Below are 14210 nucleotides of genomic sequence, written 5' to 3'. Positions count from 1 at the left end.
TAATTAGGAGTATTAAACGTAGACTATTTACAAAACCCGTTACATAAGTGGAGGCTAAACGGCGAGACGAATCTATTAAGCCTAATTAGTCCATGATTTGATAATGTGTTGCTACCGTAAACATTTGCTAATGATGGATTAATTAAGCTTAATAGATTCGTCTCGCCGTTTAGCCTCCACTTATGTAACGGGTTTTGTAAATAGTCTACGTTTAATACTCCTAATTAGTACCTAAACATTCGATGTGACACGTGCTAAAAATAAGCAAAGGGAACCAAACGGAACCTGCACAAATTGTTTGAAATCTTTAGTTTCCCCGCTGTGCTGGTCGTCCACTCGTCCCTGGGTATATCCTACTCTGAATTCCCATGTTCTTGCATGATAGGGGTGGATCAACCTTGCAACTGGATTCTCCTTTTTTTTATCTTTATGCAGATTGTTGTCGCTCATCTGTTCTTGCCGATGCGTGCAATTAAGAGTCCGGGGTATTTCTTTACACCAGCCACCAGTAGCCACGCAGTGCTGATTGAATCGTTCCAACCAAGTCGCCATCAGTCTCCACGCCAGGACGCCAAGTCGTCACCAATCATGGGCCGTTTCTTGTCTGCTCCCCGGCCTCCCTACGTGCATCGAATCCATTCCGCGTCAACAAGTCTCCGACTCCTCCCCAAAATTTCCAATTCTCTAATTTTCTACAAAATTTTGCACAGGGATCCCGTCCCCATTCGAATTCTGGAAAGAAACGTCAGACTGCATCTCCATTCGCTTCGTGTGTTCTTGCGCTCTTGGAAAAGGCAGCGCCTTTTTCCCTTGTTGGATTCCACAACTTCAATTATCCTTTTTCTCAGGATCACTGAGCCGAATCTGAGGTGGCTCCATGAAGTACAACAAGAGCCACGACGCCGGCGGCGAGTTCAACGGCGATGGCAGCCCTCAGAAAGGAGGCGGCGATGTGCCTCTGACGCCAAGCATCCATCTGGACATCATGGAGCACCATGGCGGAGGCTGCGGCGGGGGCCTCGGCAACGGAGGCGGCGGGTCGGCGTCCTTCTTCGAGCCGTGGCGCGAGCAGACGCCGGGCAGCGGGAGCGGCCACGGCAGCTCGGGGAGGGGCGGCGGGCGCGAGCCGCCGGAGAAGCGCCTCACGCTGTTCGCGCTCCGCCTGGCCGTCCTCGAGAAGGCGGCGAGCGGGCTCGGGAAGCTCGACTTCGTGTGGGCCACCGTCGTGCTCCTCGGCGGCTTCGCGAGCTCCCTCAACATCACCGACTTCTGGTGCGTCACCGTCATCCTCGTCGGCGAGGGCGCGCGCGTCTTCAGCCGCAGCCACGAGCTGGAGTGGCAGCACCACGCCACGCAGACCTCCACCGCCGGCGGCGCGCTGCGCTCCAGCTCCCGCTTCTTCCGCCACGTCATGCACGCCATCGCCGACCCGGCCGCGGCCGTCGGCGGTGGCGGCGGCGTGGACGACGAGGCGCGCGCCAGGGCCGTGATGTTCCAGCGCCAGGTCGTCGCCTTCATGAAGCGGCGCGCCTGGCACGCGCCGGACGTGTCGCTGCTCCCCTACACCGGCTGGGTCTTCGTCTCCAGGAAGATCGGCAGGCTGCTCAACATGCTGCAGGTGCTCTCCGCGTTCGCCTGCGTCGCGCTCTCGCTGATGCGCCTCTGGAAGCACGACTTCGGCGGCGACGGCAACATGAGGCCGGCGCTGCTGCTCTTCTACACCCTGGCGCTCGTGGAGGCGTCGCTATTCCTGCTGGAGAAGGCGTACTGGACATGGAAGGTCTCCATCCGCAAGCTGCTCCACCAGGTGAGCGCCGAGTGCGAGCTGGGCGAGTACGGGCTCGTGGCGCTCACTCGCTTCTTCTACGACGCCTACTCGCGGTGCATCGCCGGGAGCATCTTCGACGGCATTAAGATGGACCTCGTCTCCTTCGCCGAGGAGCTCATCCTGTCGGACTTCCTCGACGAGCAGATCATCGGCGTATGCATCCTGCAGAAGTTCGCCACCAGCGAGCGCTCCGCGGGCGACACGCTGCGCAAGGTCGGCACAACCCCGAGGTCCATCGAGCGGCTCGTCGAGATGCTCAACTGGAAGCGGGACGACGAGAAGGTGGTGCGGCAGTGCGCCGCCGAGGTCGTGTCCAAGCTCGCCGGCAAGCGCCAGAACGCGCTCCGCGTGTCCGGCATCCCCGGTGCCATCGAGTCCATCATGTCCCTGCTCTCAAGCAACACGCCCGTGTCCGCCACGCACTCGCAGAATATGCCCGGCGCCGTCGCCGAGCACGAAGAGGCCTCCCCGGCGGGACGCGGCTATGACCACCTGCCGTTCAATCTGCTGGGCCTCACCATCCTCAAGAAGCTCGCCAGGGACCACGACAACTGCGGCAAGATCGGCAACGCGCGCGGCCTGCTCGCCAAGATCATCGGCTTCACGCAGGAGTCCCCGGGTCTCCTCCGGAACCCGTACGCGTCGGACTCGCAGGTCCGCGTCGTGAAGCGCGCGCTCCAGCTGGTGAAGATGCTCGTGTCCACGACAGGCAGCACGGGGCTGGCGCTCCGGAAGGACGTCGCGGAGGACGTGTTCACCGTCAGCAACCTGCGCGACATCCTGCAGTACGGGCATCAGCACAGGGAGCTGCAGAAGCTCGCCACCGACGTGCTGACGGCGCTGGCCATGGACGAGCACGGCAAGAAGGCAGTCGCGGCCACCGGAGGGGTGGTCAAGGAGCTCCTCTCCATATTCGTCAGCGCCGAGGAGAGGGAGCTCGGCGGCGAGGCCGGCGAGGCGCTGGCGATGCTAGCGCTGGAGAGCGAGGCCGGCTGCGCGGCGATCCTCAAGCGTGCCGACGTGCTGGACCAGCTCGTGTCGGCGCTGCAGGACGACGGCGACGCGCGCCGCCTGAACGCGACGAGGGTGCTGCGGAGCCTGTGCGCGTACTCGGGGGAGAGGCACGGGGAGCGGCTGCGCGCGGTGACCAAGGCGCTGCCGGCGGTGCTGAGCGCCACCATGGCGGCGAGGGACAAGATCCTGGAGGTGTCCGTCGGCCTGACGACGGAGATATGCGGGTTCATCGACGGCGAGCAGTTCGCCGCCGAGCTGCGCGGCGCCGGGGTGGAGGAGCGAGCGTACGTGCAGCGGCTGGCATGGATCCTTGGGGAGAACAAGCGCCCGGAGATCAAGGTGCCCCGGATGCGGCGGTTCGTGGTGCAACAGATCATCTGGCTTATGAACTGCTCGCGCGGCGACGTGTACGTGGGGCTCCTCAGGGAGGTGGGGATGGAGCGGCTGCTCGAGTCTATCGCCGACACCACATCGGAGCTGGAGTGCTACCACGTCTTCTCGGGCAGCGTGGGCATCAGCAAGCACCGCGAGAGCTTCTCCGGGATCGTGGACTCCGCGCTTGAGCTGATCGCCGGCAGTGGTGGTGGCGGAGCTCGAGCTGAAGAGTAGAAGCTTCCATGGAAATGCCGAGCCTGAGCCAAGCATGGAAATATATTCTTTAATTATATCACAAATTCACAGTGCATATGGGGCAATGTGAAATATGTGATACATGTAAAAAAACAAAACTAATAAATCATATTGTTTGATGACGTAGATGTGATGTGAGGCAGTATTTTTATGAACTTGATAAAAATAGACAAATTTAATTTAAAATAAAACTAAATCACCTGATATTTTTTATGGATATGGATACCCCATGGGTCCCCACCACCAAGGATACTGGCCGACCCTGGCAAGTGGGTCCGCTCGACCATAACGTGTAGGCCAAGGACGTGAAAATACTTAGAGTACAAGGAGGTCGGGTGATTCAAAACAGTCCAGATATTGTGAGATATTTGTTGTAATCCAACTCAGATTGCTTTCCATGTAACAACCGACTAGGATTAGACTCAAACTAACTTGTAACCCTAGGTCGCCATCCTATATAAGGCGGCCAAGGGCGCCTCCTGAGGGCATCCCAACCCTCTGCATACCATACCAGCAAAACACAGGATGTGGTGTATTACTCTCTGGAGGCTTGAACTTGTCTAAACCTTCGTTTTCTCGTGATTACCTTCGAGTTCTTGATCTCGCAATCCTCCCTGTCTACAAATCTACCACTTGGGTAACCTCCTGGTGGACTGCCAGGCTACTAAATCTGACAGTTAGCGCGTCAAGTAGGGGTGATCATGAGATCCTCCCCAGCGAGCTTGATGGCAGATGTACCATCACCTACGACTGCTTTGTCGCCGGTAGATTCGTCATCACCTATGTCATCGATGGGTCAACAGTAAAGCTGCAGGTGCCCTACTACAAGCGTGGCGATTACCCGATGGCCGCATCAGCTCGGTAGCAGTATACCACGCACTGCTACCCATGCATCCAACATCGCTGACTACTTCAACTCGAAATTGGCTTCGTCAATAACTGTTCATCGACGGCTGCTCGTTCGGGTACAACGCTAACTCTCCAAATCGACCACGAATCAAGCTCAATCTTATTTTTAATTAAATATTTTACGACTTCCTTACATCTCAATACACCCTCATGCTTCAATTTCTCCATGTCTCTGTGACTTTCGCCGACCGCCTCGGCTCCTCTATATCTCTGTGACTTTCGCCGACCACCTTGGTCACACCCCGATTGCTTTTACAGCTTGGTTTGTCCACTACACAGGTGGTCGGGGGCTACACCCCATGGGTGCCCAGCTCATGCTGGTACTTTTTCGCACAGTTTCGACTACTTTTGGCTTGTCCGTCCCTCATAACGGTTGCTGAAGTACTCGGATAGCACATGCCTTAACCCTCATATGTCGCTTCCTGCTAAGCACGCTCGAGTCCGCTCGGCAACACCCTGGCAAGATCAGGTGCTTAAACGTAACGGGCTAACTACTCGGGGAAATTACCTAACCTACAAGAGCAGGATGCGCAAGAGTTTACTTCTACAACGAATCAAACTTCCGAGATATTCAATCATTAAATATTCTACATTATTCTACATAATGTTTGCATTGTATTTTTACAGCTCAGAAACTACTCAGCGTGCCTCCAGCCGCATAGCCGACCTAATAGGCTTGGAGGCTGGGTGCGGGAGGCGACTCGGCATGCTTCTGTGACACAGCCAACCTCCCACGCTCAGGGATCGGGTGCGAGAGGTGACTCGGCATGCTTCGGCAGCTCGGCCAGCTCCTAAGCTCGGGGGCCGAGTGCCACAGACAACTCGGCATGCCTCCGTGCCTCTGCCAGTCCTCGCGATCGCGCTCGAGGGCTGGGCACCTACTTCAGGTCGGCATGCCTCCGTGGCTCCCTCAGTCCTTGCGCTCGGGGACTAGACGCCTACTTCAGGTCGGCGTGGCTTCGCGGCTCCGCCAATTCTCGTACTCAGGGACTGGATGCCTATATCAGGTTGGTGTGCCTCCGTGGCTCCTCCAATCCTCATACTCGGGGGCTGGACGCCTATTTTGAGTCGACGTGCTTCCGTAGCTTCACCTATCCTTGTGCTTGGGCACTAGGACCTGCTTTTGGGATCAATTTTTTCTTCCTTTTTGACAATTAGACCAATTATATTAATCACTTCAATGCTCGAGGGCTACTCCATATGGAGTGTGTCTTGTGACGCCCTCCATGTCCTTCCCTTCGACCTATTGGATGCCCAACATCCATCAGCTCGGCGCTCGACTTCGCCCTGCACGTATTGCCCTGCATTCGCTCGAATTTTCTTCTTTTTTGAGCACTGTGCAGCCTCTCCGTCACTATGATGCCATTGCAGCTTCAGCCGACCACATTCCAAGCTTCGCTGCGATGTCCTCAGGTTCCTATTCGCCTACACATCGCTCGGGGGCTTAAGGGATATGGGTACCCCATGGGTCCTCACCGACTAGGATACTGGCTAGCCCTAGCAAGTGAGCCCGCCCGACCAGAACATGCAGGCCAAGGACGTGAAGATACTTGGAGCACAAGTAAGGAGGCTGGGCAATTCAAATCAGTTTAGATATTACGGGATACTTGTTGTAATCTAACTCAGATTGCTTTCCATGTAACAACCGACTAGGATTAGATTCAAAACGACTTGTAACCCTAGGTCGTCAGCCTATATAAGGTAGCCAAGGGCGCCTCCTGAGGGCATCCCAACCTTCCGCATACCATACGAGCAATACAATCCAGTAAAACACAGTACGTAGGGTATTACTCTCCGGAGGCCCGAACCTGTCTAAACCTTCATGTTCTCGTGATTACCTTCAAGTTTTTGATCTCGCATTCCTCCCTGCCTACAAATCTACCATTTGGGTAACCCCTAGTGGACTGCTGGGCTACTAAATCCCACAATTTTGAAATGTACGGAGTAGTTCAATATTATTTCAAGTTATTTTGTTGAGATGGTAATATCTTTTGCCCTTCTTAGGTCCATAGAGAGCTACCTGAGGTACCTTCAGTTTAAAAATTTTGGTCAAAGGAATTTAAAAATACAGTTTAATCTTACTATTACTAATTGGAGACTCTTTTTAAAGCCTTCGGGTGAAGCCACCCAGAATCCTAGGTGGACACTCTAGGAAAAAAGAGAAATTCTAGAAATTCTCAAAAAAAAACAAAACATCTAGCCATCAATCGGTAGACTCAACTCATCATAGCCATTGGATCTAATATGTTTTCTAAAAACTTACCCACCTATACCATTATGAAAATAGCCTAAAGTAACCCCCCAAATCTATATCTAAATTACCCACCACTGCTATTATTTAAAATAAACTAAAGTAACCCCTAATATTCATCAAAATTACCTGGTTATGCCATTATAAAAATAATTTAAAATAACCTCCTAAATTTGCAACTAAATTGCCCACCACTAATACTTAAAAAAATTAAATAACATTTAAAATTTGCATCTATATTACCCACATATGCTATTATTAAAAATAAACATGAGGTAACCCTAAATTTGAATCCAAAACACCTTAATTAACAATATACACGATTCTAAATTGTCTATTTCTCACACTATTAGTATATGATAAAATAATTAAGTTATATACGCATGATGTGTGTCACCATTTATAAAGATATAAAGGATGTGATGACAATATAGATTTCTACGTTAAAATTATAGCTCAAATTTAGTTTCTATTAAACAAATTCAAGTGCATACCTGCAATGCAAAGTGAAAATTTAAAGATTATAAATGTGGATGAAAATGTTGTAGAGTAATTACTAATAAAATCTATTACAATCAAACAAAGTTAATAATTATATATTTGTATAAGTATTCTGTCTGAATATTTAACAAATGAGAGGCAGTTTAAGGTAACAGTTTTATAGCAATGTGACCTCATTTATTCCATTGGAGACTCCGTATTGGTTATCACGAGACACGGTAGAAAAAATTACAAATCCTAGAAATTCTCACAAAAATCAGAAACATCAAACATCAATCATAAACTCTAATAATCATAGTTATTGGTCTATTATATTTTCTAAAAAATTACCCACCACTATCTTTATCAAAAAATTCTAAAATAAATCCAAAACCTATATTTAAATTACCGATCATTACCATTAGAAAAAATAATCTAAAGTAACACCACAATCGTCATCCAATTTACTCATCCATATCATTATAAAGCATAACTTAAAATGTCATTCTAAATTTGTATCTAAGTTACACACGTACATCGTAATTGAAAATAACCTAAAGTAAATACCTAAATCTTAATCTAATTATCTTCATGTGCCTCATACAAAAATGTCCAAAAGTAAACTAATATATGATTCTAAATTACCTATTTATGTTATTGTTAATATAGAAATACTAAGTTAAGGTATATACACACAATGAATGTCACCACATAGGCCATTTCTACATGTATGTGAAAAAGTTATGAAAATATTAATTTTTATGCTAAACACAATGTGGATGAAAATATATATAGGTAATTACTAATTAAATATCAATCATAACTGGACAAAGATAAGTATACATCTACATGAGTATTATGTTGAAGTATTGAAAAAATGAGAGAGTAGTATGTAAACAATTTTGATTATTAAATAGGAGTTTAATTTTTAAATAATTTTTAAATACAATAGATTTTAAAAACATTAGCCCTTACGAGAGCACGGGTTGATGAACTAGTTTCTAGTAATATGTTGTGCTGGAGTTGCCTTTATTCTAGGTTGTGTGCGCGCACGCGGTGGGGGTAGGGGCCAGGGCCCTCCACCCCACCAAGCCATGCAATTTTTTTTACTAAAAATTCAAATTTTCAATAAATTTTAACACTACTATCCCTCTAACCAAGGTTCCACAACGGCTGGAACCTGGTGCTGAGTAATCTCGGTGCAACCATATGTTGATTCTGGCTCAACATATGCTTCATGGCTTATCCCGCATCTGCGGATTCAGAGCAAGTACTTTAACTACCAAAAGCAAACCCGTTGCAGTATATACACCCTAGATATGGACCTGGTGTTAATGATTCTCGGAATAGGCACACATTCCTGTTAACTGGATCTGCGAAGTACTCGTAGTTGTGCAAATACCTCACTTTACGTTTTATATACTAGTCCATCAACATGTGCTCCCGCACGGGCTAATATTTTTTAAAAGCTATTGTATTTAAAAATTATTTAGAAATTAGACTTCTAGATAATAATCAAAATTATTTACCTACTACTCTCTTTTTTTAATATTTCAACATAATACTTATATAGATGTGTACTTATTTTTATCCTATTATGATTGATATTTAATTAGTAATTACTCTATACACTTTTCCATCCACATGCATACCTTTTCCATTTTGTATCGCACCTTCATATGTATTGTGTTTAGCATAAAAATCGCTATTTTTCATCACTTCCTCAAATACATGTATAAATGGTCTACATGGTGACACCCATCATGCATATATACCTTAACTTAGTATTTGTATATTAACAATGACATAAATAGGTAATTCAAAATCATATATTAGTTTACTATGGGACATTTCTTTATGATGAACATGATGATAGTTAGATTAAGATTTAGGTGTTTACTTCAAGTTATTTTTAATAACGATATACGTGGGTAACTTAGATACAAATTTAGAATGGCATTTTAAGTTATAGTTTATACTGATATGCATGGGTAAATTGGATGAAGATTACGGGGTTCCTTTAGATCATTTTTTTATAATGGCGGAGCTAGGTAATTTAGATATAGGTTTAGGGGTTCACTTTAGAACAATTTCATAATGATAGTAGTGGGTAGCTTTTTAGAAAATATAATAGACAAATTACTATGACTATTAGAGTTTATAGGATTCATGTTTGATGTTTCAGATTTTTATGAGAATTTTTAGGATTTGTCTTTTTTTTATAGCATATCTCCTGAGAATTAATGTGGAGTCTCCAACGAAAATAAAATAAGCTCACATTGCTACAAAACTATTACCTTGAACTACCTCTCATTTGTTAAATATTCGAACACAATACTTATTATCTTTATTCGATTGTGATAGATTTTAGCTAGTAATTACTCCATAATATTTTCATCCATATTTATGATCTTTAAATTTTTACATTGCATTGTAGGTATGCGCAAGAATTTATTTACTGGACCCTAAATTTGGACTAGAATTTTAACATAAATATTTATATTTTCATCACTTTCTCTATATTTTTATAAATGGTGAATGATGATTATATCATATACCAATAATGTAAGAAAAAGAAAATTTATAATCATATTGGTGTATATTTTTAATGAAGGTGATTTGGATTCAAAATTATTATTTCCTTATGTTATTTTTAATAATGGCATATGTGGGTAATATAGATGCAAATTCAAGGGGTTACTTTAAACTGTTTTTTAAGTATTAGTGGTGAGCAATTTGGCTTTAAATTTAGGGGTTATTTAAATTATTTTTTATAATAGCGTAAGTGGGTAATTTAGATGAAGATTATGGGTTAGTTTAGTTTATTTTATATAATGGCAGAGGTGGATAATTTATATATAGATTTAGGGGTTATTTTAGGTTATTTTCATAATGGCACGTAATAGATCCAATGGCTATGATAATTTGAGTTTACCGATTGATAGATAAATGTTTTGCTTTTTTTAGAATTTCTAGTATTTCTCTCTTTTTTTTCTAGAGTGTTCACGTAGAATTCTTAGGTGGTTTCATTCAAAAGAAACCTCCAACAATTTTATAAGCCTTGTAAAGCAAAGGTGCGCGAGGTGTTACGTGCTCGATATATTTTGTCTTTAAAATATTCGAAACAACTGTTTATAGTATGTACTTGCACAGATGTTCATTGCATGACACACGGTATAGTATTTTATAAGCACCGAACGAGACGAAGTATATACACGGGCCATCATCATCATCGAGGCGACTCGTGCTCGATCGTGCACGCGGCCTCAAGTTGGTGCCGGGCCTCTTGACGACGACAACGGGGCACTTGCAATTCTGCACGCGGTGGTTGGTGACGCTCCCCATCAGCGCCCTCTGCAGGAAGCCGTAGCCGTGGCTGCCCATCACCAGCATGTCGGCGCCGGCCTTCTCCGCCGCGCCGCAGATCACGTCGCGGGGGTCGCCCTTCTCCACGCACGTCTCCACCCTCAACTGCATGATGCACGTGTATATCCATCAGCTGGTCGTCTTTGACGCGACGAATAGTCTCAATCCATGGTCGACGATCGTCTGATGGGTGGCACGTACGTTGGGGAAGGCGGTGCAGATACTCTTGGCCTTGGTGTCGGCGGCGGAGGCCATGTACTGGTCCATGCTGTCCACGACCTGCCTCGTCATGATGTACTCTGCAGAGGGGAACCATCGCAATCGCAGGAGGCATCCGTCAATCACCGATTAATCCACGACCAGAATCGCATCCGATACGTGCTAAGGGAAGGAGAAAACTACCGACGCCAAGGAGGAGGAGGAGAAGAAGGAGAAGGAGAAGAATCTCACCGGCGCCGTCGACGGCGGGGTAGTAGAAGGGGCGCGGCGAGCGGGCGTGGACGAGCACCACGGCGGGGGGCGGCGCCGCGGCGGCCTCGGCGGCGGAGGCGACGTTGGAGAGGCACCAGGAGAGCGCGTGCAGGCCACCTCAAACGAATGACTTAGCGCGCTAAGCTCTCTGTAACGACTGTCCTTCGCTCTCTGAGTCTGTGTCGAGCACTTATTGCTGAACGCCAAGGCAGTTAGGCAGAGCAGAGCTATCGCCTATCGATAGTAGAAGCTGATGAGCTGATGGGATGATACCGGCAGTTGCCCAGTCCTGCCAGATGACGTGTCAGCTTGGGGATGTGACACGGCTGCGTTTTTACTGTCCTGACCAACGGTGGGGGCCGGGCTACATGAGACGGGTTTGGATAAGGGAACGGGGCATAATGGTCAATTGACTGAGGCGGCAAACCGCATGCTACTACTTGTTTCCGTGAACGTGAGCGCGCGGTTTCTTCTGCCGCGGGAAGCAAGGGAGGAAAGGGTCACTTCTGAACCCATGCATGCTCGAAGCTGAAGGCGAAGTGGAAAAATCTGCCATGCACCAATCCATCAGAGGCTTGTGCAGAGAACAGCATGTGTATCTGGTACGCTAGATAGTTATCCACTCCGGCCTCGTGGGCCTATGCCTATCCAAGCTGCCGGATGGAAGCTTGCGAGTGAAAAGCAATCCAACCTTGAAATTTTCCTGCAACATTGCATATCCAGGTTGAGTGCCAATCTGTCGTCTCAGGTCACCGTTGAACGCAAGTTTTTGTTTGGTTGGACGAGGGTGGGCGGGAGTGCATGTACAAGTTTCGTTACGACGCGAGTACATGTGCGCGTGCTTAACTGGATCTAAAAGATGTGCACTATATCAACTGGTCCATCAATTCGTCCAGGCATGGGGCTAATATGTTGTCTGGCCTGTTATGGTTTGAGCTATCGGTCAAAACTAAGGTCATCATATTAGTTTTAGATTATAGTCCATTTAGATTATATAATTTGAATTATGGGTCATGGATAGTATAAGTAAAAAAGCACTTTAGAATCATCATGGGATCATAAATAACCTCAAATAGTTTATTTTAAATTATTTATGATCCCAACGTAATCTTTTACCCTACTACACATGAGCTATAATCCAGCTTATATAATTTAGAAGGAAAATAAACGGGACCTAACTTTGCATGGTTGCAATCTTTATTATGTTTTTACTGTTATAATTTTGATAGAAATCAGGGTAAACTGAAACTTTTTTTGATTAAAAATATAGCATTTATTCGTGCATTCTTATCATAGGGAGTAGTGACCGTGAAGAATTTTACACAAAGGTGATGCATCAATCAACTTACGAAGACATCATTATCAACTTATGAAGAGGCGACACATTAACATTTTATATCTGCGGGAGATCATGTAGCAGCCAGTGAAGAGACATTATTATATCCGTTTATGTAGATAACATTTTATATATGATCATTTGGAAACTATGCGCAGATATTTTTATCAACTATATAGACTGAAGTGAGCATATGCATATGTAAGGACCTGAAGACCATGTATGTAGAACATTGTACTAAATTTTACAATATTCCGTATTAACTTATGTAGAGACAAGTAGCTTATATAGGTATATTTTATCAAGGTAAAAAGAGTAAGAAGTTTATACCGTTCAATCTAATCCCTCCAATAGGTGAAATAACCAATGTGATTTTACATCTTTTCTATCAAAAAGTGTTCGATAAAGTGATAGAGGAGAAGTATCCTGGAATAACATATACCCGATGGGGTCATGAAGTAATTCTAGCACTCAAGAAGAATGATTCATTTACATTCGATGATGATACAGTTATTTCTCTATTAGATGAAATAAATCTAGATGGGGAATTTGAGTTCTTATCAAAAGAAGACTATGACTGCATGCCTGCGTGTAACGAAGAAAAGGCTATATTACTAGACGAGGATGGGTGTGTTTCGGTATGGAGATACGAGGATTTGTAATAAGATTTGGAAGCACTAAATCAAAGCAATGGAGAGTTTCAATTTCTTTTGAAAAGCAAGTGCGGCTCAGTCATAAGTGTTAGTAATAGCATGAAGTAAGTTGTCGGTTCCAAGAGAGCATAAAAAGATCTGGTCACAAGGAAAGTTTCGTAATCAAAACTTTGTATCAAGTAAAATCAAAGTTACGGTAATAATAAAAGTATCCTTTCCGATAAAGAAAACTAAAAAGACTATGATAAGTTCCCCAAGGAAATGCGCCAGTTCGTCACAATCAATCTTCGAAAAGTCGAGAAAAAAGAAATGCCGGCGGACTCTAATCTAGTCTTTGCTTTATGTCTTTTACTATTACTATTATTTATAGAAAGGCATCCTCTCTATACTCTAAACCCTTATCGGGGAGAAGTCACTCTTCTAAGTGCTATGTACGAGCAAAGAACATTTGTAACTAGTTTTCCTCCGTCCACCATGGAATGAAGATGATCAAATCAAGGATTTGAAAGGGAAGTAGGGTTTACTACTTGCCAACCAGGAAGGTAGGACTTACTCGGATAGGGAGCTCGGGGAGCAAGCAGTAGAAAAGCAAAATAGCGAAGACAGGGAAATGGGGGAAGGGGAAGTTCTTGGTTGAGTGCGGTTGTTAGCACCTCCGATAATCCGGTTGAGAACTTTTCCAGCGATGCAGAGGAGAGATCATTTACAAAGAAAGCAATGACTAGGCTAGGATATTCTTCATAAAGATACTCTGGATAGGATCATCGATTCGCTTCCATGGTTGAAAGTAGTGGGACTGCCACATAATACAATGAAAATGAATTCATTCTCGGTTGAGCAGGAGATTCTGATCCAGAAGATGCCGCAGAAGACTTTGAAACGGTTACAAATGGATTGGCGAACTCCGATCCGTTGTTGGCTCTGAAAGTGCATTTGCTAGTTCGAAAGAAGCTGAATCCGGGTGCAAATGGGATTTCAAATGATTCTTCGCATGAACATCAAGGATTAGAAAAGCGCGTTATTTTGAGATATCTTCGACAGGCATGGACCTTGCTAGAGAAGGGCCGAAGGAAGGCTCGAAGAGATTAAGGAGATTTATAGAAAATTTCAATGCATACATAGATAAAGACGGTTTTTAGTGTTCAGAAGTGAATCCCACACAATTGCGTATCACGTCTTTCCTTTCCTACCTACTTCACTAGCCCACCCAGCGAGTTACAGGATGGAGTGATCCTAAAAAAGCAAGGAAGATGGGATATATTAAGCGTAGCT

General features: G+C 45.5%; 2 protein-coding genes across 2 annotated transcripts; one reads left to right on the top strand and one right to left on the bottom strand.

Annotated features, from left to right (window-relative positions):
- Positions 1-491: 491 nt before the first annotated feature.
- Positions 492-3598, top strand: LOC117836934 (uncharacterized). Its single transcript, XM_072290620.1, has one exon. The coding sequence runs from the start codon at positions 878-880 to the stop codon at positions 3449-3451; it is 2574 nt and encodes an 857-aa protein (XP_072146721.1). The 5' UTR covers positions 492-877; the 3' UTR covers positions 3452-3598.
- A 6630-nt stretch (positions 3599-10228) lies between these two features.
- Positions 10229-11195, bottom strand: LOC117835706 (universal stress protein PHOS32). Its single transcript, XM_034715044.2, has 3 exons — positions 10929-11195; positions 10680-10777; positions 10229-10583 (listed from the first exon to the last, which is right to left on the bottom strand). The coding sequence occupies exons 2-3, from the start codon at positions 10767-10769 to the stop codon at positions 10245-10247; spliced, it is 429 nt and encodes a 142-aa protein (XP_034570935.2). The 5' UTR covers positions 10770-10777; positions 10929-11195; the 3' UTR covers positions 10229-10244.
- Between the last annotated feature and the right edge of the window lie 3015 nt (positions 11196-14210).

The sequence above is a fragment of the Setaria viridis genome, chromosome 9, assembly GCF_005286985.2.
Source record: "Setaria viridis chromosome 9, Setaria_viridis_v4.0, whole genome shotgun sequence".
Taxonomy (NCBI): Eukaryota; Viridiplantae; Streptophyta; class Magnoliopsida; order Poales; family Poaceae; genus Setaria; species Setaria viridis.
This window is presented reverse-complemented; position numbering and strand designations above follow the sequence as displayed.